Source organism: Crassostrea angulata, chromosome 6 (assembly GCF_025612915.1).
Source record: "Crassostrea angulata isolate pt1a10 chromosome 6, ASM2561291v2, whole genome shotgun sequence".
NCBI classification, from domain to species: domain Eukaryota; kingdom Metazoa; phylum Mollusca; class Bivalvia; order Ostreida; family Ostreidae; genus Magallana; species Magallana angulata.
Window position 1 is genome coordinate 21,062,409 of NC_069116.1, and position 19,210 is coordinate 21,081,618.

The 19,210-nt window shown below is 31.8% G+C and overlaps 4 protein-coding genes across 5 annotated transcripts; 3 read left to right on the plus strand and 1 right to left on the minus strand.

The window, feature by feature from the left end:
• Positions 1-2,143: 2,143 nt before the first annotated feature.
• Positions 2,144-6,174, minus strand: LOC128188579 (malonate--CoA ligase ACSF3, mitochondrial-like). Of its 2 annotated transcripts, none has more exons than XM_052859725.1 (7): positions 5,375-6,174; positions 4,942-5,130; positions 4,505-4,665; positions 3,974-4,119; positions 3,499-3,618; positions 3,129-3,245; positions 2,144-2,624 (listed from the first exon to the last, which is right to left on the minus strand). In XM_052859725.1, exons 1-7 carry the CDS (start codon positions 6,065-6,067, stop codon positions 2,248-2,250), a joined length of 1,803 nt encoding a protein of 600 aa, XP_052715685.1. In that variant the 5' UTR covers positions 6,068-6,174; the 3' UTR covers positions 2,144-2,247. The 2 variants fall into 2 exon arrangements, with proteins under 2 accessions (XP_052715685.1, XP_052715684.1); XM_052859724.1 differs by having other exon boundaries at positions 4,930-5,130.
• A 207-nt stretch (positions 6,175-6,381) lies between these two features.
• LOC128189100 (triple QxxK/R motif-containing protein-like) lies at positions 6,382-7,889 on the plus strand. Its single transcript, XM_052860562.1, has 3 exons — positions 6,382-6,551; positions 6,932-7,017; positions 7,291-7,889. The coding sequence occupies exons 1-3, from the start codon at positions 6,488-6,490 to the stop codon at positions 7,366-7,368; spliced, it is 228 nt and encodes a 75-aa protein (XP_052716522.1). The 5' UTR covers positions 6,382-6,487; the 3' UTR covers positions 7,369-7,889.
• A 3,471-nt stretch (positions 7,890-11,360) lies between these two features.
• On the plus strand, positions 11,361-13,905 carry LOC128187397 (uncharacterized). Its single transcript, XM_052857845.1, has 6 exons — positions 11,361-11,506; positions 11,600-11,649; positions 12,757-12,900; positions 13,088-13,193; positions 13,727-13,761; positions 13,853-13,905. Exons 1-6 carry the CDS (start codon positions 11,361-11,363, stop codon positions 13,903-13,905), a joined length of 534 nt encoding a protein of 177 aa, XP_052713805.1.
• Positions 13,906-15,692: 1,787 nt separating this feature from the next.
• LOC128190063 (uncharacterized) lies at positions 15,693-18,970 on the plus strand. The gene is made up of 5 exons (XM_052861969.1): positions 15,693-16,029; positions 16,365-16,417; positions 17,057-17,206; positions 17,311-17,401; positions 18,163-18,970. The coding sequence occupies exons 1-5, from the start codon at positions 15,920-15,922 to the stop codon at positions 18,602-18,604; spliced, it is 846 nt and encodes a 281-aa protein (XP_052717929.1). The 5' UTR covers positions 15,693-15,919; the 3' UTR covers positions 18,605-18,970.
• Positions 18,971-19,210: the final 240 nt, after the last annotated feature.

The following is a 19,210-nucleotide window of genomic DNA, read 5'->3' on the forward strand; positions in this document are numbered from 1 at the left end:
TTCAAATGAAGGGCCAGGCCCTCTTTAAAAGGGAGATAATTGAGAATTATTGAAAATTTGTTGGTATTTTTCAAAAATCTTCTTCTCAAAAACTATTCGGCCTGAAAAGCTAAACCTTGTGTGGAGGCATCCTCAGGTAGTGTAGATTTAAGTTTGTTCAAATCATGGTCCCCGGGGGTAGGGAGGGGCCACAAGAAGGGAATCAAGTTTTACATAGGAATATATAGAGAAAATCTTTAAAAACCTTCTTCTCAAAAACTATTGGGCCAGAAAAGCTCAAATTAAAATGGGAGCATCTACAGGTAGTGTAGATTTAAATCTGTTCAAATCATGGTCCCCGGGGGTAGGGTGGGGCCACAATTGGGGGATCCAGTTTTACATAGGAATATATAGAGAAAATCTTAAAAATCTTTTTCTCACAAACTATTGGGCCAGAAAAGCTCAAATTAAAATGGGAGCATCCACAGGTAGTGTAGTTTCAAATTTGTTCAAATCATGGTTCCCGGTGGTAGGGTGGGGCCAAAATGGGGGGGATCAATTTTTACATAGGAATATATAGAGAAAATCTTCTTCTCAAAAACTATTAGACCAGGAAAGCTCAAATTTGAATGGAAGCATCCTCAGGTAGTGTAGATTCAAGTTTGTTCAAATCAAGGTCCCTGGGGGTAGGGTGGGGCCACAATTGGGGGATCAAGTTTTACATAGGAATATATAGAGAAAATCTTTAAAAATCATCTTCTCAAAAACTATTTGACAAAGAAAGCTCAAATTTGAGTGGAAGCATCCTCAGATAATGTAGATTCCAGTTTGTTCAAATCATGGTCCCCGGGGGTATGCTGGGGCCACAATTGGGGGATCAAGTTTTACATAGGATAATATAGAGAAAATCTTTAAAAATCTTCTTCTCAAAAACTATTAGGCCAGAAAAGCTCAAATTATAATGGAATCATCTTCAGGTAGTGTAGATTCAAGTTTGTTCAAATCATGGTCCCTGGGGGTAGGGTGGGGCCAAAATGGGGGGATCAAGTTTTACTTAGGAATATATAATATAGAGAAAATCTTCTTCTCAAAAACTATTAGGCCAGGAAAGCTCAAATTTGAATGGAAGCATCCTCAGGTAGTGTAGATTCAAGTTTGTTCAAATCATGGTCCCTGGGGGTAGGGTGGGGCCACAATTGGGGGATCAAGTTTATATACATAGGAATATATAGAGAAAATCTTTAAAAATCTTCTTCTCAAAAACTATATGACCAAGAAAGCTCAAATTGGCAGGTAACCATTCTCAGATAATGTAGATTCAAGTTTGTTCAAATCATGGTCCCTGGGGGTAGGGCGGGGCCACAATGGGGGATACATTTTTATACATAGAGAAAATCTCTAAAAAATCTTCTCAAAACTACTAGGCCAGGAAAGCCCAAATCTGAGTGGAAGCATTTCCAAATTGTATAGATTCAAGTTTTTTAAAAAAAATAGTCCAGTGGTATGGTGAGGCCACAGTGGGGGATGAATTTTTACATAGGAATATGTAGAGAAAATCTTTAAAAATCTTCCTTTTAAAGACCATTTGGCCAGAAAAGCTTTAACTTGTGTAGAGGCATCCTCGAGTATTGTAAATTTAAAATCACAGTCCCTAGTGGTAGGGCGGGTCCGTGATGGCGGTTTGAATTTTTACATAGGAATATATAGAGAAAATCTTTAAAAATATTCTGGGGAAGTTTTTCGGTCCAAAACTCAGTACTTAGTGTGAAAGCACAGGTTATGCAGATATACGTTTGATGAAACCATGATACCCTAGAGAAAAATGGGGCCACAATGGGGGGGGGGGGGTATATAGGAATAGAGAAAAATCTTCTTACAGGTACAACAACAAAAGGGGCTTGGTATTTACCAAAAGAAAGAGGTGGATAAAAATTGGCAGATTTTCAATTTTTTTAGCAAGTTCTACTGTACTTAGTTGTCAAGATATTTTGAAACTGTAATGCTAATTTGATCAGAATTAAGGCAATTGTTGCTCAGTGAGCGATGTGGCCCCTGGGTCTCTTGTTTGAAAATGATATGAAAGCATGAGCATGTTATAAATAGTTGTTAGAAAAGACCATTTGACATGCCAATACTCTCTAAGCTTAAAAAAAAAGGACATGAAAAAAATATACTGATTTATTCAAGACAATTTTATTGATTTATTCATGACAGTTTTGAAAAAAAGGTTAAAATTAAACACAAATTTTTATAAATACATGTGATAAATCATTTTCTTTTGGGTCCAAAGTACTGCTTGGTAATGTCCTTCTTGTTTATTTTACCCATATTGTTTCTAGAAATTTGATCAACAAACTTGAAAACACTTGGAACTTTATGTTTAGGTAGTCTTTCTCTTGCCCATTCTTGCAATGTTTCTTGAGTCAAGGTATTTCCATTTGATTTCAAGGCCACAATGGCCACCACTTTTTGTCCCCAAGTAATGTCTGAAACCCCAATAACACAGCACTCCTGGATGTCTGGGTTCTGTTGAAGCACATCCTCTATTTCCAGAGCACTAATTTTGTATCCTCCATATTTAATGATGTCTACAGACAGTCTGCCTTTCATTTTTACCACACCATTTTCATATACAGCCATGTCTCCTATTCAAAAATTGAGAGAGGTTAATATCACATCAAATCCTGCAGAGACAAAGAACATAGTGAGCATTACAAAGGAATCATCTTTATTTGTGGGGGGTCAACATTTGTGGGTAGCCAAAATTTTCCTTGTTTATATAGGGACATAATTCCGTTGGTTGTTTGATCATGATAATTTCAATATCAAAATGTTAAATAAGTGCTTGTATATACATTCATGGGGATCTAAATTAATGGGCAAAGTTTTACCCATAAAATCCACAAACATTGGTCCCCATGAACAATGATGATTCCAAAGTACATGTATATAACATACAGAACACACCTCTAGGGAAATGCTAGGGAGGTACAATTTTGATTCATTATAAACAAAAATATTTATATCTGATAAGTTTATATTAAACACATTTTAAGATTACAGGTACTTGGAATGAGAGTAACTTTGCTGTAAGCTTAAATTTGTTATAAGCATGTTTGTTGCAACCATAATAACTGCAATACATGTACCTGTTTTAAACCAGCCAGTAGAAGTGAAAGATTCTGTGGTTTTGTGTGGTGCATTCCAATAACCACTAAACACATTGAGGCCCTTTATCAAGAGTTCCCCTTCTTGTCCCTCTTTACCTAGTAAAATGTACAAAAGCTTGATTTCTAGGCTTATATTTAGGTATACCAATATTTTGTTTTAAAATAGATATCCCAAAATCTTCATTTATTAGTTCTTATATCTAGAAACTGCATTGTCAAGCAAGTTACAGATATCTTTCCTTAACACCTAAAAGCAAATTTCAGTCATTACACTTGCCTTAAAAACAAAAATATCCTGACAGTTATAAAACATATAAATCATCAAGTGAAAGAGCTACAATTGACCCACCTTCTGTGACCGTGACCTCTTTTTGATTGCCCTCAACAATCACCTCATATTCACCCTTCACATAGGCATTGTACACTCCAATCATGAAGTTCACGTATTTAAATGGTAAACCAACAGCTCCTGGGTGATAAAAACAACATAGTACATTGTGTACACATACACACACGTACACACACACAAAACTTAAATGCAATTCCACGAACAAAAAAAAAATTATTATAAAATCACAAGATAATGTTTAAAATCTAGTTTATGTCCCTAACCATAGCTTGTAATGAGGCACTGATAATCAATACACCAATTTCAATGGACACTTCAAAGAGAGTCTTACATCCTGATAATAATTTAAATGTATAAATTCAACCACAATATTTTTTTATAGATGGATACCTCTATCAAGTTTCATTTTTTTGGCTCCTGACTAGTTCGATATAATATGATCTTAGTTTAGTTGAGTACTAGGTAGTCAACCAACCTGGCACCCTTTGGCCTTTGTATGGATTAGTGAGAGCCATTCCTATCTCAGTCATTCCGTATCTCTCCAGTAGGGTATGGCCAGAGATCTCTCTCCACTTGTTCAAGACAGGAACAGGGAGAGCAGCTGAACCACTCACAAACAGTCTAAAAATAATTTCATCATAAATCATGGATTTCTTTCATAATTTCAAGCTCAAACATTTTTTATAAAAACTAATGGTACAAGTAATCTCTTGAGGAGTACAATTATTCTTTGTTTTGAAATAAATACAAGTAATTCCAAAATTCAGTAAGCTAAGACATTGGTTGACCAATGTCCAAATGACTGATAATGTGGCATCAATATAGTATATCATGATAAGAATAACAGGTACATATTACTCTCTACCACTACTGATAGTCAAAATGTCCTAATTTAAAATGTGGTATGTGGTAAAAGAACATAGATTTTGTTGAAATTCTTAACGTTCTAAAAAATCTTACTTAAATACCTACATTGGAAAATGAATTAAGATTTCATTACATGTACCTCATTTTTTGAAGTTGTTCCTTGATGGCTTCTTTTGTGTCCTCAGATGCACTTCCATATGTTTCATCGTAGTACTTGATCATTAGAGAATACATTGTTGGAACACCCATAAAAAGTGTTATATAATCTTCATTCCTTTCTAAAAATCTCTCAAAGACTACCTGAAAAAGAAAACCATCAAAATTGTAGGCATTTCTTTATGGCGTGCCTGTTTGGAATTACATGCACAACAATACTAATAGGGAGACTCTCATAGGTCATAATACATAAAATACAACACATAAAAACACAATTACAAGAAATTAATGATTTGATTACAAATGACTGAATACATGTAGATTTTCAATGTATATCATTATATGCATTATATTTTAACAATTTACAATTCCTACAGAATGTTTAAAAAACTTATAGAAAACATGTACATGTAGTTTTACTTTTGCATCAAACTTTGGCAACATGTAAACTGTAGCTCCACAATACAGCGGGGTCAGCAGAGCATTGACCACACCATGAACATGGTTCAGAGGCAGAGAATGAACGATTCTGTCATCTCCTATCCATCTCCAGGCATCAATCATCCCAAGTATATTGATATGTAAATTTGTATGAGACAAAAGAACTCCCTGTAAAAATAGGTGACGAAAGCATATCTTTTTGTATTATTCTAGCAAGAAAAATGATTGTGTTAAATGCATTTTAAATTTCATTCAATACTTAAATGTTGATAAGATTAAAGTAATTTAACATGCTTGTATCTCATAAGTATTATAGTTATCAATCAATCATGATATTGTAACAAAAGTATTCGGAAGCATTTTTTTCATCAGCATGTTTATATATAACAGGATGTACTGCTGCTCAATATACCTTAGGTTTTCCTGTTGTACCACTGGTATAAATCATTAAAGCTGGTTTCTGTAGAAACCACTGCTCCCCAATGGCAAAGTCCAAGTCGTCATACCTTTCAAAAGCTAGGTTTTCATTGCTGGTAATACTTTGGTATACAACAGGGGTTGGGCCAAGATGTGAAAAACTGACAGCTTTCTCTTTGTGATTTTGTGTTGTCAGTAAGAGTGAAGCCATAGAATCTGTTAAAAAATACTCTAGGTCTTCTGTGGGATATGCATGGTTTAATGGAAGTGCAACAGCGCCCAACATCCATATAGCCCACAGCATAACCACATAGTTCACATCATTGTCGTAAAAGAATGCAATCACGTTGGTTTTGTCTCTTTTCAATGGATCATAAGCATCATACATCCTTCTCGCAAGAGACACACTTTTAGCGTAAATAAATACATATGAATAAGAATCTGAGCTGTCTACCAAAGCTGTTCTTGGAAAATAATCAGGTATTTTGTATATCATATGTGTGCAAGGGAATTCTGTAGGCATAGGATGCGACATCGGGTCTAGTTTGTCCACTGTCAATGAAGTTGCTCCACAGTGAAAAGCAGTGCATCTTACACATGATTTAGATGTTATATCTTTAAAAGGAAATGGAAATGAATGTAACAACGTTGTATTCCTAAACCTATTAGCATATCTAAAACAGCTCATTTTCCAACTTATACTGACAATCAAGAGGAAAACGAAGAAACATCAGAGTATTAGTATAGCTTCGTCTTACATCCAAAGCGACCTTTCCATGTGTTTATAGTCTGAATCCCGAGCCCGAACAGAAATATTTTGCCACTTGAAAAATATTATGGAATTTTAAGGTTTCAGGTGAGTTTTATTTGTATATTTATGAATTAAAAATCAAAATAAAATTGTTGATATTGACAAAAAATATTTAAAATCAAAACAATTATTTCCCGCTTATCAAATCGATTACTCTGATTTTCTTTTATTTTGGGTGATTAGACACTGTGACACGTTTCAGTGAACCCGAAAGTAAAAGTAGAAATGGTCTGGAGAACAGACTAACTATTAGTATTATATCAATAGGCAAACTTAAAAGGCTAGAGGCATAAAACAATGGGAAAGAAAGACGCCAGTGCTAACAGGGGAACGCCTGTTGAACAATACAGAAAAGACATAGGTATAACATATACGCTATTTCTAATTTGTTTTTGTCGTGACATGTCTATAATCATTGTCATTGAATTTGTATACAAATATCTAACTATACCAGGAATTCGAATGTTACTCGTTACAAGTATTGCAGAGATTTTAAACGTGCCCGTACTGTTTGATATGAAAAGCACATCTCCAACATCATAATCTGAATGCTTCACAGATATAATAGCACATTTGCACTTTCGTTTCCACAGTGGCGGATTCAATAGGCGCGATGAATGCCTGTCTTAATGTATGGTTAACAAGCTAACGGCAGCTTGATTTTGAATAATGGTAATATACAGAGATATATCGTGACATTCTTTACAATTAACATGAATGGGGTTCTCATTTCAATCATAGGAAAACATGACTACAAAAAGAGTAAAAAAGAAGTGAAGTCGATGAAAGACAAAGCTGATATGAAATCTTCGGCTCTAGGAATAACGGTAATTTTTTTACTTTTTATTGTTATTGTTCAATATCTAAGACATCTGTTGAAATTGATTTCAGGAATGACATCCTTAAATGTGGAATTTCTCATGTATATATATATCATAAATATGTTAATTTATATTACACATTGAATTAATTCTAAATAAAAATTATTGGAAACTTATTCAGCATATATTTTTATCAAAATCACACTGTACCTAAAGCTTATAACATTCATGCATTTTCGGATACATTATCAATAGAAATTTTTTTACATTATTTTCCAGGAAATAATTATGATTCTGGCAGCATTATTCGCACTTGTTGTTGGAATATATATGTTTTTATTCTGGCAGCTGTCTTGAAATGAGGAACCAGCAAACTTGATTTTAAGTGATGGATACTCAGACATATTTGTAGTTTGTTAACATCAAATCCTGGTGATTGGTACAAATATCATATTTAATGAAATCCAAAACATAGTGAAAAATTCAAATATTTCTTATTTATTTTTTCTGATTATTTTTGGTTTGAGAAATGTACAAAATTTTCTAAGCCATTATTCATTGATCAATTATTAGGGTTGATATTTATGTTTTTTTTTATTTTGTTAACCTTGTGTTAATCACTTTTTGTTAACAGTGATCTACTTAAGAATTGTACATGTATGTTTTTGTTTTGTGTATGAGTACTAAATATAATATTTGTATAGTATTCAAAATGCCCATTGCAAAGAATCTTTTACAATGTGTGTCGTATGTTGTTTGATTTTATCATTTGATTGTGGAACATATATGTCACTTACAGACTTGAAGACCAAAATTTCTACCTTGGAATAACACTATGCAGTAAAATGTGATATATTAATAAACAATTTGGTTTTTTTTTCTTGCATTCTTTTTTGCATGGTAAAATTAAAATTCTATATATACATGGTGATGACCAAAAATTCTTAGTTTCTTGGAAAGTATTTTTAGCAGTAATAAATGATCAAATTTGTTGTTAGTTGCCATTCTATGAAAATTAAATAAAACTTTTGCAACAGTATTTGTGAATGTAAATGTTTAACACTAAGCATCATACGCAAAAAAAAAAACCAAAAACAAAAACAAAAAAAAAACAAACAAAACAACAATAACATAAAAACACCCCCCCCCCCCAAAAAAAAACGGGGATTACAGTTTTATATCTTTAAAATCAAAGACAAATACTAAAATTATTCAAACAGATATTATATGTTTCAAAAACACTTTAACAATATTCTTTGGCACACTGAAATGTATGCATGATAAATCACCACGGCATAAATCTAATTGCTGAGATTTGAACATCACGCAGTCAATGAATCTCACTCAGATCGAATTAAATAAAGTGAACAGAGAAAGGAAAAGTATTCTGCGTACACTCTCATCAAGGATATCTTTGCAGTGTAATCCACAGATGTAGTTATGTTTCTGTTGTTGACGAGCAGTCCCCATCTTGTAATACTGCAAAAGAACAGCTGACGCAGTTTATCTCCTTTTTCTGCAATGTCCGCTATAAATAACAAACCCGTCCAAAACAGCTAGAAAGAATTTTGTCATTATTCAAATAATTCATCTGTTTATCATTATCTGATCGTTTTAGTTACATGCATTTATTTGTGCTTGTAACATAGTGATTATTTTGATTAAGCTTGATACAGAATTGAGAAAAATTTATATAAATATAATTACAAAGTAAGATATAATATTTCAGACTGTTTTTTTTTTTGAAACCACAATAAAACAGAGTATAAAATCTTCATTTATAGTAATACACAAGTACAGTCATGTATATGTTGTCGTCCTAGCTAAAATACCATTGGTTAAATAAAATGTAATTCTAGCGCTCACAAATCAACTATAGTCTGTCCAAAGTTATTGCTTCCGTCACTTTTTGATGATTTTGAATAAAAATACAACTACCTGTGAAAGAAGTACAGTTGAAATCAATGAAATGGAAAATATCAAAGATATCTTCATTGACAAATTATCCCTTTTCACTCGTAAAATTTCACAGGAACGAAAACAAATTTCTTACGGAGTTTTATAATGGAAAATGTTTACATCCTTTCTCCATTCGGAAGTACTCGGGACACCTCGCGCAATTTTTCAACGTTATCATCCTGGTTTATTAATGGCTAATGCAATGCAAAATCACCGTAGACTTTCTATTTTTGGATGTGTATTGAAACCTGAAGCGATAGAGGGGGCGTTTCAAAACAGATAATATGGACATATTTTCATATTTAAGCATTGAATCATTATTTTTTTTAAAGATGTGGTCTCATAACTGCAACGGTGTGTGCATACAAATTGAATAACGCGCGCTAGCGCGTTATGATAATTTGTTTGCACACACCGTTGCAGTTATGAGACCACATCTTTAAATCAAAGTACTGAAGAACTGACGGGAGTTGATTTTGTCGATGTTTATTTATTTTAAAATCAATGATATGTTATTTTGCATGACAAGTACATGTATACGTAGTTTCTAATTTGAATACGAATTTTTGAACTTTTTCGACTAAAATGACAGCCGAGCGTCGAGTTGAACGAGACTATATTGAACTCTGGAGTAGGAATACACACGACTACAAAAAATATTTAAATTGTTCGTACCATTTAAAATCTGACTATTTTTAAGGTATTTGTAAATAAGTTTCCTTGAAAAACAATGCTTTAGCATACATTACATCGAATTCATCAATTATTTTCAAAAACTAAGTCTTGTCAGGAGCAATGATTTGTGCTGAGGTCCAAACACTGTTTCACTTTCGGTTTGTCTGCGTGACTGCATAGGAGAGTTGATTAAAAATCAACTCCCAAAAAATAATGATTCAATGCTTATATTTACGTTTTTAAACATTTATTTCCTTCCCGCAAGTATGATTTGTTTTTAAAAAGCTCTGACTTATTCAACGAGTTATGCGAAATTAATGGAAGAGCCATTGGAACAGCCGAATTATGCTGACAAAAATAGTGCACAGCGTTTTAAATTCTAATAACACAATATTATTTTTCTTTCTAAGATTTATTGAATTTACTTTTGGTACATTAAGAAATTAATCAATTGAATTCATTTAACCGTCAAACTATATTTACATCAATGAAATATTAATCAGCGTAAGTATAATATCAGGTCGTGATCCGGTTTGAAGTCGCGAGAAGAGTCAGTTCATGTTCTTCGAGAAATACTGAAGGAATACTGAATGTATTCCTACGCACTAGATTTGGTGATTGGGTCTTCTGTGTTATGCGTAAATATCACTCAAATCAACCAATGCAATTTAATACAGGGAAAGAAAGTAAATGTAAATATTAATGGATGAACATAGTTTGAGCACAAAATTTCTCAAAGGTATTTATTATTTTCGAAATATCAAGCGAAAAGTGGTGAAAGCAAAAACTCGGGACCGAGTATAATTTTATCGGTTTTACACATTGTACACATATTCTTTTTTCTTTTTAATAATACTCTTTGTATCCTTCACCTCACGTTTCATAAGCCAAAAGACATACTTACATTATATGATGTTGCTTATGCAGTCATTCCAAAATGATTAGCATTGATTTTCAAAATATTGTCACTTTCTTATATATATGATATTTCTCAGTGGACAGTATTGTGAATTTTTATTCGAAAAAAGAAATTATTTTCATATCATTATTAGAAAATTAATTTGAATTTGTATTCTAAATACAAGCAGGAAAACACATAAAAAATCCAATCTTCCATAATTTATTTTTAAACTACCAAACTTTATTACTATAAAAACCTCCTTGTTTTTTCTTATTCACATCTATTCAAATAAGTACATGTATGTGACGGATGAGTTCATTAGCAGACCAGGAAATAAAGAATGTTACGAGAATTTTTTTTTTTTTGGTTCATATTGAATATATTGAAGATCTATTGGTCTGAGTTTTTATTTCGGATAATACGTAATACTATATGTTTGTTTGTAAAGTACTTGATCTGAAGTATAGATTAATTAGTGTACAAAATTAATGCATTCATAAGGAATTCCTTATGATGTAATATATATTATGAATTCAATATGTAACTATGATTATTTACAGGAACCAATACTAACCATGGAATACAAATTATTTCGAAAATTTTAATAATCAGAACTTTCAAACTTCATGACCATTGATGCTAAGAATATTAAATCTATATGTAATTTAAAATGTTAAATAGAACCATGCATCTTTAACTGTTGATATACACCTCTCTCTCTCTCTCTCTCTCTCTCTCTCTCTCTCTCTCTCTCTCTCTCTCTCTCTCTCTCTCTGGCACAATTCGAAAACTTCATAGACAAGGAAACTAAGCCATGTGTTGGATTATACAGTCGATATTCCTCGGCAATCTACACGGCTTGTTGATGGCATATATTTCAACACTTTTAATCTTACCATTTTGTATACATTGTAAAGAAGATTTGAATCCCATTGAACCAGAATGTTTTGAACCCGGAAAGTAAGGTTTCCACGTTTGTCATCAAAATATGTCAAGATTTTCAAATCCATTTCAAAATTCATTTCATTTTATGCTTATTTGTTTTATATATAGACCAAAACGTTGCTGCACGGACTACAGAACAATTGCAGGAAAATGCCACGGTGAGTATCTTTAAATCGTTTAGTTGTGTTCTGTGAAATTTGAATCATTTGGTACAATACTGAATAAGTAATAAGAAGTCATTCTTTGAATATTATGAGGTTATCAAATACGGTCGGGTCGAGATGAAATCTAATACGACCCGAATGACTTTATAATATATTTGATCACGCTCAACAGTAATCGATCATCTAATGATATTCAAAAATTGATTCCTGATTACTTATATTTATATCAATTTCAGCAATTTTAATACTTAATATTGAATTATTTGCATTTTTACGTTATATTCGTTCAAATATGTAAAACTTGCTTGTGCCCAAAAATAAGTTTATAAACCTCATTGATGAAATGTATTTTGAAGTGCACGGTACAAATTTAATTCCTAGTGTTATCACAGACAAAGGTACTGGAACATGTAAAATTTCCTGATATAATCTAACATATCGAATAAAAGATAAGTCTATTTCTTACATCCTTTAAAAATAAAAATAAATAAGAGTGAAAATCATTTAATGAATATTTAGAAAGAATAAGCGTAAATGCTTCAGTCTATGCAAGAAGGTTAGCTTTTGAAACCATGTAGAATTTTGGTTTAGACGTCGGTCATTTCAAGAATTAACTTTACGTTTATAAAAATGTTGTGTAATTTTGTCATTCCATGCCAACAATTTAAATAATAAGATATTCGATGCATGTATGTTGGATATATCAATGTAAGACATATTTAAATAAATTGCATAGTTACTCATAGTGCAATTACTTTAAAGTAATGATCTTAACAAAACAAGAATCTGGGATGTAATTTAATGAACAATAAAAATTCGGTTTATGCTTCACTTTACAACGGCTGATATGACAGTAGCCATTTTAAAACTCTAGAAACGTTTTTATAGCTAGTTTTCCTTTTTCCTAAGCAGTTGTTTATAATTAAAAAAACATCCTTCAAGGTCATGGACACGATTTTGGTGAACTTTGATTTTTCTATCTTTATTGTTTACAATGCGGATCTGTATAGAGGATCTAAATGACTTTTTGTTCAATAACCTTTTGCGTGAAGAAATATACGAGAAGCAATTTAATACCTCTTTAAATTATTTCTGCATTAGCGTGCATAGGTTCCTTTGGTATAGAATGTGTTAGACCATGCCCTTCTGGATATCATGGAATAAAATGCTCGGAGAAATGTCTGTGTGACGAATGTAACAGCACAAATGGAGTGTGCTTTAACGTTACCGGAACTGCAAAAAATGGTATTTTAATTGGAAGTGGTTTTGGAAAAATGATAAGTATTTTGTATCGTACATGATCAGATAATGAAATTTTTTTGAGAATGAACGAAGTTACAATTTATAGAGCTGAAAATTATTCATCAGATACATGTATTTTAGCTTTTTAATTTTTATAGTAATGCTTCTACAAGGGAGATTTTAATTGCAGAGAATACCACTCGACCTGGCATATGGATACCAGTTTTGTTAGCTGTATTATTTAGCTTGGGAGCCATAGTTGTGCTTTTTACCTTTCTTATTAAAAGAACTTTGAGGTAAAATAATGTATTGACAATGATAAAGATTTGAATTACGTCTAACTTACTAATAAAGAAAAATTACGCCGAGGTCGGAAATAAAATTAAAAAAAAGCCTCTTTGTGTGATAAAATTAATTTAATACCTTTACGATTATTCGTTAATGAGGCTTGTAAATGTAATATCCACTTAAAAAATAAAATGCTTTCTTTGGTGATTCATGCAGAAAATGAAAGTGCCGACATTGCAGAAAAAATACATAACCCGCGTTTTCTTGTTATGTAATTTTTTCCCTGCAATGATTGCTACCTTCATAACCACCATGATTCATCAAAGAAAGCATTTAATTGTTTATATTTATATCTTTCTTTAAGTAATACGTGAGATAAAAGAAACTGCCAAATCGTCTCCTATGGGAATTTGAGTCTGACATCATCATGATGTTTAATTGTTTTCTTTTCTTTTATCAAACTTTGTATATCAGATGAAGAATTATTTTCCAAATACTTCCTTAAGAAAAAAATAACAAAGAAAATCCCATTCAATTTCAGAAAGAAAGAAACAGGACCTAGATTTCCGGAGCAAAGTATATCATTTCATTTCTTGCATTTTGTCATAATCAAGTACTTTAAATAAATAAGACGTGTTACTTCACATAGTTGTCATTTGTCTTGTAGCACAGAAATCAGAAGAGAATTTTGAGGAATGCGATTATGATGTCGTTATATAGAGAATCATGTGCGCGGTGCTAAAAATCAGAACATGTTGAAAACATAGCAGTGACTTGGGATTGGAAAGCTGGTTACATGACTCACAATCTTGCAAAACAACATGTCTAGAAAGATGGTCTAAAATTTAAAAAAGCTGAAATTCAACTTCATTGAGTATGGGATTATCAAACCATTTTCTCAAACAATCATCACACTGATCAAACCCGTTATTTATCAAGTTTAATCACATTTATTTTTACCATCACTGTCTTGATGTACGTAGTGGTAAATGTATTAAATACATGTATGACATTTCATTTTACCATCATTTCCAGAGTTAATAATCTTACTTGATTATCTATAAGAATTGCATCAAAACGCAGAAATTCATATCTTTGTCTTTAAACGTAAGACGTTCTTTCAATGAAACCATTTTTGACTTTCTGTGTTGCATAGAAACCGAATAGTATGAGTATTGACGACAGGGATATGTTCCTTCTTCTACAACTAAAATCCCAGATCTCTTAAACGTAATTAATTCTTTTCTTAAATTTTAGAATAGCGAGTCGGTGAAGGAAAGGAAAATGATGCACATGTTCTTGAATTATGAAAAAAATAAATGATTCCCTATTTTGCCCTTTCTTCAAATCTAGCAGCAATTAGTTTACATTTGTTAAGAGTTGAAATATGGAAAAGTACAAGGAATGCAGTTTATGAGGCGAAATGTTTTGCCTTAAAAGTGAGAATGAATTGCTAACTTCACGAATTTCATAAACTTCAAAATATTTGATTTGTTTAGTTTATAAAGACTTCAACTTGAATGATATGATATCTATAGATGTATAATATAATATATTATAATTATATTATACATTGTTAATATTCTCATAACTTTTGAAGGGAAGAAGTTTAAATCTTCATTTTTGGGGTAAAATATAACTGAGATATTTAAAATATTTTCCGGCATCATTTCATGCTAAAACAATGATATCGGTCGAAATCGGTGTTCATATAACATTAGCGGACCAATGAAATTCTTTTAACAAAGAAATATGTAAATAATTGAAGTTCCCTAGGCTTATATTATAAATTCATGTCGTGTGGTTTGTTTGTTGTTGAAATAATCGAATACATATCACTGTATCCTTGTAAAACCAAACTGATATAAGGAAGGAACGTTATAAAGGACTTCAATCTGTATATGATAAGTTGAAGATATAATGATCTTATGAATATGATACAGTACAGTGACAAGTCTTATTAAATGGCTACCCTCGAGGGCATTTGCGTTCATCAAACGCATCATGCTTATGTTTATCCTTCCAGAGCCATGTTAAATTCGTCTATTTTGAGGCAGGGGATATTACTAGATTCCTGGTCAGCGAACAATGAAAATATAAGTGTTCCTAGATGCCATGAATTATCCCGTCGTATATGAACCAGAACATATAATCATTATGATCATATATAAAGCCTTCAGCTCGTTGAAAAGCAGAGAGAGAGAGAGAGAGAGAGAGAGAGAGAGAGAGAGAGAGAGAGAGAGTTGATAGTTGTATATTAAAAAACCGCCATCACTTTGTCCTGTGCCTTTTAGATGTTGTAAATATTTGAGGAAGTATCTCACTTGATAAATCATTTAAAAACATTTTTTCCCGATGCAATTCAATGACTGAAAAAGTACACAAAGTGTTACTCATAGGTGAGTATTTTCACTTCAAAGGGGGAAATGACTTCATTCTGGAAATAAAATGTTAAAGATGTTGTGATAGTTTGTCCATATCTACTACATGTATTCTGACAGCAGGAATTTAATTTCATAAAATATATCATTATATTAAAGTTTACATTTTCTAAACAAGGAAACAAAATATTACGTTTTCAGTAGGACTACAATATTCCTAAATAACCGTGAACCTACATTTTCATCGTGTTGTCAAGGACATAACTCTGCGGACAGGCTTTACATAAGGACAGTGTAATTGCAGATATTGAACCAAATGTGTTCAGATAATTAATCGAAGTGCATTGTTTAGTATGGATATATTCCGTTATATATCTTTGAATACTTTGACCTTTTTCATCGTTGCAGCGAATGTGCTCAGTATCAGGAGTCTGAAAACATCCGGTGTATGTAAACAGCACGGGTAAGCCGATCATGGAAAATTCATTCATGTTCTTGTTTTTCTGGTTCATCTTGTCGTAGTTTTCATTGATAGACTTAAGGAGGCTGGATGGTCAAATTAACATTAAGATCTGCCTTAAAAAATAAGAAGATTTTGGGGGCAATAAATTGCATTAAATTGTTTAGTGAAAAAATCTTATCATATTAATATGCCTGCTTAATATTATAAAATTGTAATATTTTCTTATATCTTTAAACGAAGCTCTTTTAAAAAGATTCATATAGTCTAAAAATAATCATGATTACCCAGCCTTCTTATTAATTTATGTAAAGTATTCCTTTCTTCCTCCCCAACAGCGGATTGTATCGATGCTGCAGCAACTTTCGACAAGAGGGTCAGAATTGTATTCGTAAGTTTTGAGAAACTTTCCATTATAATCAAAATAAAACGTAATGCAAATGAATTAAATAAACAAAACGTTCAGTTGAATAATAATTTTAATCACCTTTAAATGATTTGAGATGATTTAAAAATTTATTTACAATTATGTTTAATTAATTTCCAAAGACCAATTGAAATTTGAGGGTCAGGTGTTTGCGTTATATGAGATAAAAAATTTCTAATATTTTGGTGATATATAAACAAACATCAGCACATGTTTTGTTTACTTTTTGATTGCTTAACAGATTATACCATATTTAAAACAAATCTGAATTTGACAAACACTGGATACATTGGAAATTGTTTATTTGTGTTCATAGCGATCTAGCTAATAACATAAGACCATACTGCTTTAGGAAAATTCTTTACCAGTAAATTTAATCAAAGTAAACCAAACATGGCATGAGCTTTGATCACATTTTAACAATTTTGCACTCTGTATCTTGCCTTAAACTCAACTGAAAAATGGTTGACCTGATTAAAAATACCTTAGTTAAGCATCGTAAATATAAAATTTCGAAAAATAAAATAAAAAAAACATTTCAGCTGAAATCGTCACCATGCTCCTTTAAAGCTATCCTATGGTGTTTATTATATTGAAAATTAGCCTGTGTTGGATCTTTTGGTATCAACTGTTCTGGAAGATGCCCTGAAAGGTTCTTTGGTTATGGATGTCTTAGTCGCTGTAATTGCAGTGAGGACCAAATCTGTGACAGTCGTGACGGATGTATGGCGGACAGAATAAGACAATATGAAGGTATAATAAATGTGATCAAAGTGCTCTATGTGTAAATGAACATATGAAATGAAATTAAGCTGCGCTTATTTTATGCTAAAATGTGTTTATTGTCATGATTGTAGAATCTACAAGAAAATACCTATATATAATAATCCTATTATGTGCTATTATAATCTGCCTGCTTGTGGCACTGGTGGCAGTATCGATAAAAAGGTAACGATTGTAAAAATTCCAGCTAGAGACAAGTTCATGTACATAACCCCTTTCTCTTCCACATACATTTTCCCGTGGCAATACATAATTGTGAACACCGTACTTCCTCTTTGCAACATTTTTATTTTTTAAATATCACTTTGGTGCAACTTCCTAATTAAATGCACTTTTCTCGATAATTTTGTTAAATTTGTAACTGAAATATATGAATGTTTTTCCTACAGTTTTATTTTTGAAATGATATCAACATTTCTTCAAATTCTGACACTTCGAATAACTTTTTATATTTTGCCAGACATTAATTCTTTAGGAGCATTATTACATAAAATATGTTAAATCATACATACTATAACTTTTTCAATACATGTATATTGTTTTCAGGAAATATGATTGTAAACCTCAGAATGAGTATTAATGTTTAAGAACGTTGAATTTAGCGATAAATGAAAGGAAAAAAGTGCTGCAAATTTTAACCATGTGTATTCCTAATCGCAATGGAAACATCACAATTAATGTATAATTATGTTTTTTCCAAATATCAAAGCAATTGTTCTTTAAATGTACGCTTTTACAGAAAACCTTTAAACTGCAATGAAACCTGGAACAGAATATAAGCTATACTTGCTTGCATACTAGTATATATCTACATTGTTATAGTGGTTTTTGAATGTTAGATTAAAAATGTCTTCCGATCACACCAGTCAGTTCATTCGTTATTGTTGTAAATTTAATATATGCATATTTTAATCATTTGTCTCCAGAAAATTTACACCATCTCGACATTACCAGCATGAACTAGTTCACACAGATACACCGGGAGAGTACACATCTACTGGATATCAAGGTTACCTTGAGTGCGTCTCTGGTTCTGGACAAATGTTAGAAAACATTTCGCTTGAAAATCAGTTTGAAGAGTTACAAAACATTGAGTTAAGATCTACACATTATGATTATACAAATCCAAGACTTTTTCCAAGAGAGGACCAAACCTTTTATCAAAGAGAGAACAGACAAGAAACTCATCCCACAAATGACACGGAACTTCCTGTAAGAGCAGACGTATGGAGGTCAATCAAAGACAATGTTAAAAAGAATAGGGAGAGGAGCAGTGTTCTACGAATATTATCGTCAAGAATTTCTCTGCATGACACAAACCACAGTGGTAGTTATATATCTGTTATTGACGAAAAGTCCACATGCTGAAAAAAATTGAAAAAGGTTATGCATTTTTGATGCAATGTCCACAAACACTTTGCTCTTTGTATTTCTGTTGCAATGTCCACGACAATGTTGCTATTATAGAAATACAACATGAACTAACATCATAGTTTAATTGTAGTGTAATCGATACTGGTAACATAATTTTTTACTAATCAAAGAGACACAGTGTAGATTTACCATTGTATGTGATGCTACAACAATATTTCAAGGTTAAATCGGAGATAATTGAAACCACTTATTTGTGGTATAAATACGACATCAATCAATTTCTTTTTAATGTATTATGAATTCGGATATGATTTCCTTCTCGTATACCTTTTATTTAATCAAACAATTATATTTTATACATAAAAACAAAGATATATATATTAAAAAAACAATTAAAGTAGATTTTAAGTTTTTTGATAAGTACATGCAGATTTAAAGGATTATTCAATCATTGTGATATCACTTTATCCTGTTCATTTCCAGATCAATTTATTAGTTGTCTGTCCCGATTAACAAACTTTTGAACAGCAATCGACGATATTGACCTATAATGAAAAAAATTATTGGTACTACTCAAAAAATGAGTCATGTAAGAAAGAT

Coding starts and splice junctions, on each gene's coding strand:
- LOC128187397 (XM_052857845.1), top strand. CDS start 11,361: ATGTGTTGGATTATACAGTCGATATTCCTCGGCAATCTACACGGCTTG. Junction 11,650..12,756: donor AATTGCAGGAAAATGCCACG/GTGAGTATCTTT, acceptor TTTCTGCATTAG/CGTGCATAGGTTCCTTTGGT. Junction 13,762..13,852: donor ACCTAGATTTCCGGAGCAAA/GTATATCATTTC, acceptor TTTGTCTTGTAG/CACAGAAATCAGAAGAGAAT.
- LOC128189100 (XM_052860562.1), top strand. CDS start 6,488: ATGGGAAAGAAAGACGCCAGTGCTAACAGGGGAACGCCTGTTGAACAA. Junction 6,552..6,931: donor ACAATACAGAAAAGACATAG/GTATAACATATA, acceptor TTTCAATCATAG/GAAAACATGACTACAAAAAG. Junction 7,018..7,290: donor CTTCGGCTCTAGGAATAACG/GTAATTTTTTTA, acceptor ATTATTTTCCAG/GAAATAATTATGATTCTGGC.
- LOC128190063 (XM_052861969.1), top strand. CDS start 15,920: ATGGATATATTCCGTTATATATCTTTGAATACTTTGACCTTTTTCATC. Junction 16,030..16,364: donor GGTGTATGTAAACAGCACGG/GTAAGCCGATCA, acceptor CCTCCCCAACAG/CGGATTGTATCGATGCTGCA. Junction 17,207..17,310: donor CAGAATAAGACAATATGAAG/GTATAATAAATG, acceptor TCATGATTGTAG/AATCTACAAGAAAATACCTA.
- LOC128188579 (XM_052859724.1), bottom strand. CDS start 6,067: ATGAGCTGTTTTAGATATGCTAATAGGTTTAGGAATACAACGTTGTTA. Junction 5,131..5,374: donor GTACAACAGGAAAACCTAAG/GTATATTGAGCA, acceptor CTATTTTTACAG/GGAGTTCTTTTGTCTCATAC. Junction 3,246..3,498: donor AGAGGTCACGGTCACAGAAG/GTGGGTCAATTG, acceptor ACATTTTACTAG/GTAAAGAGGGACAAGAAGGG.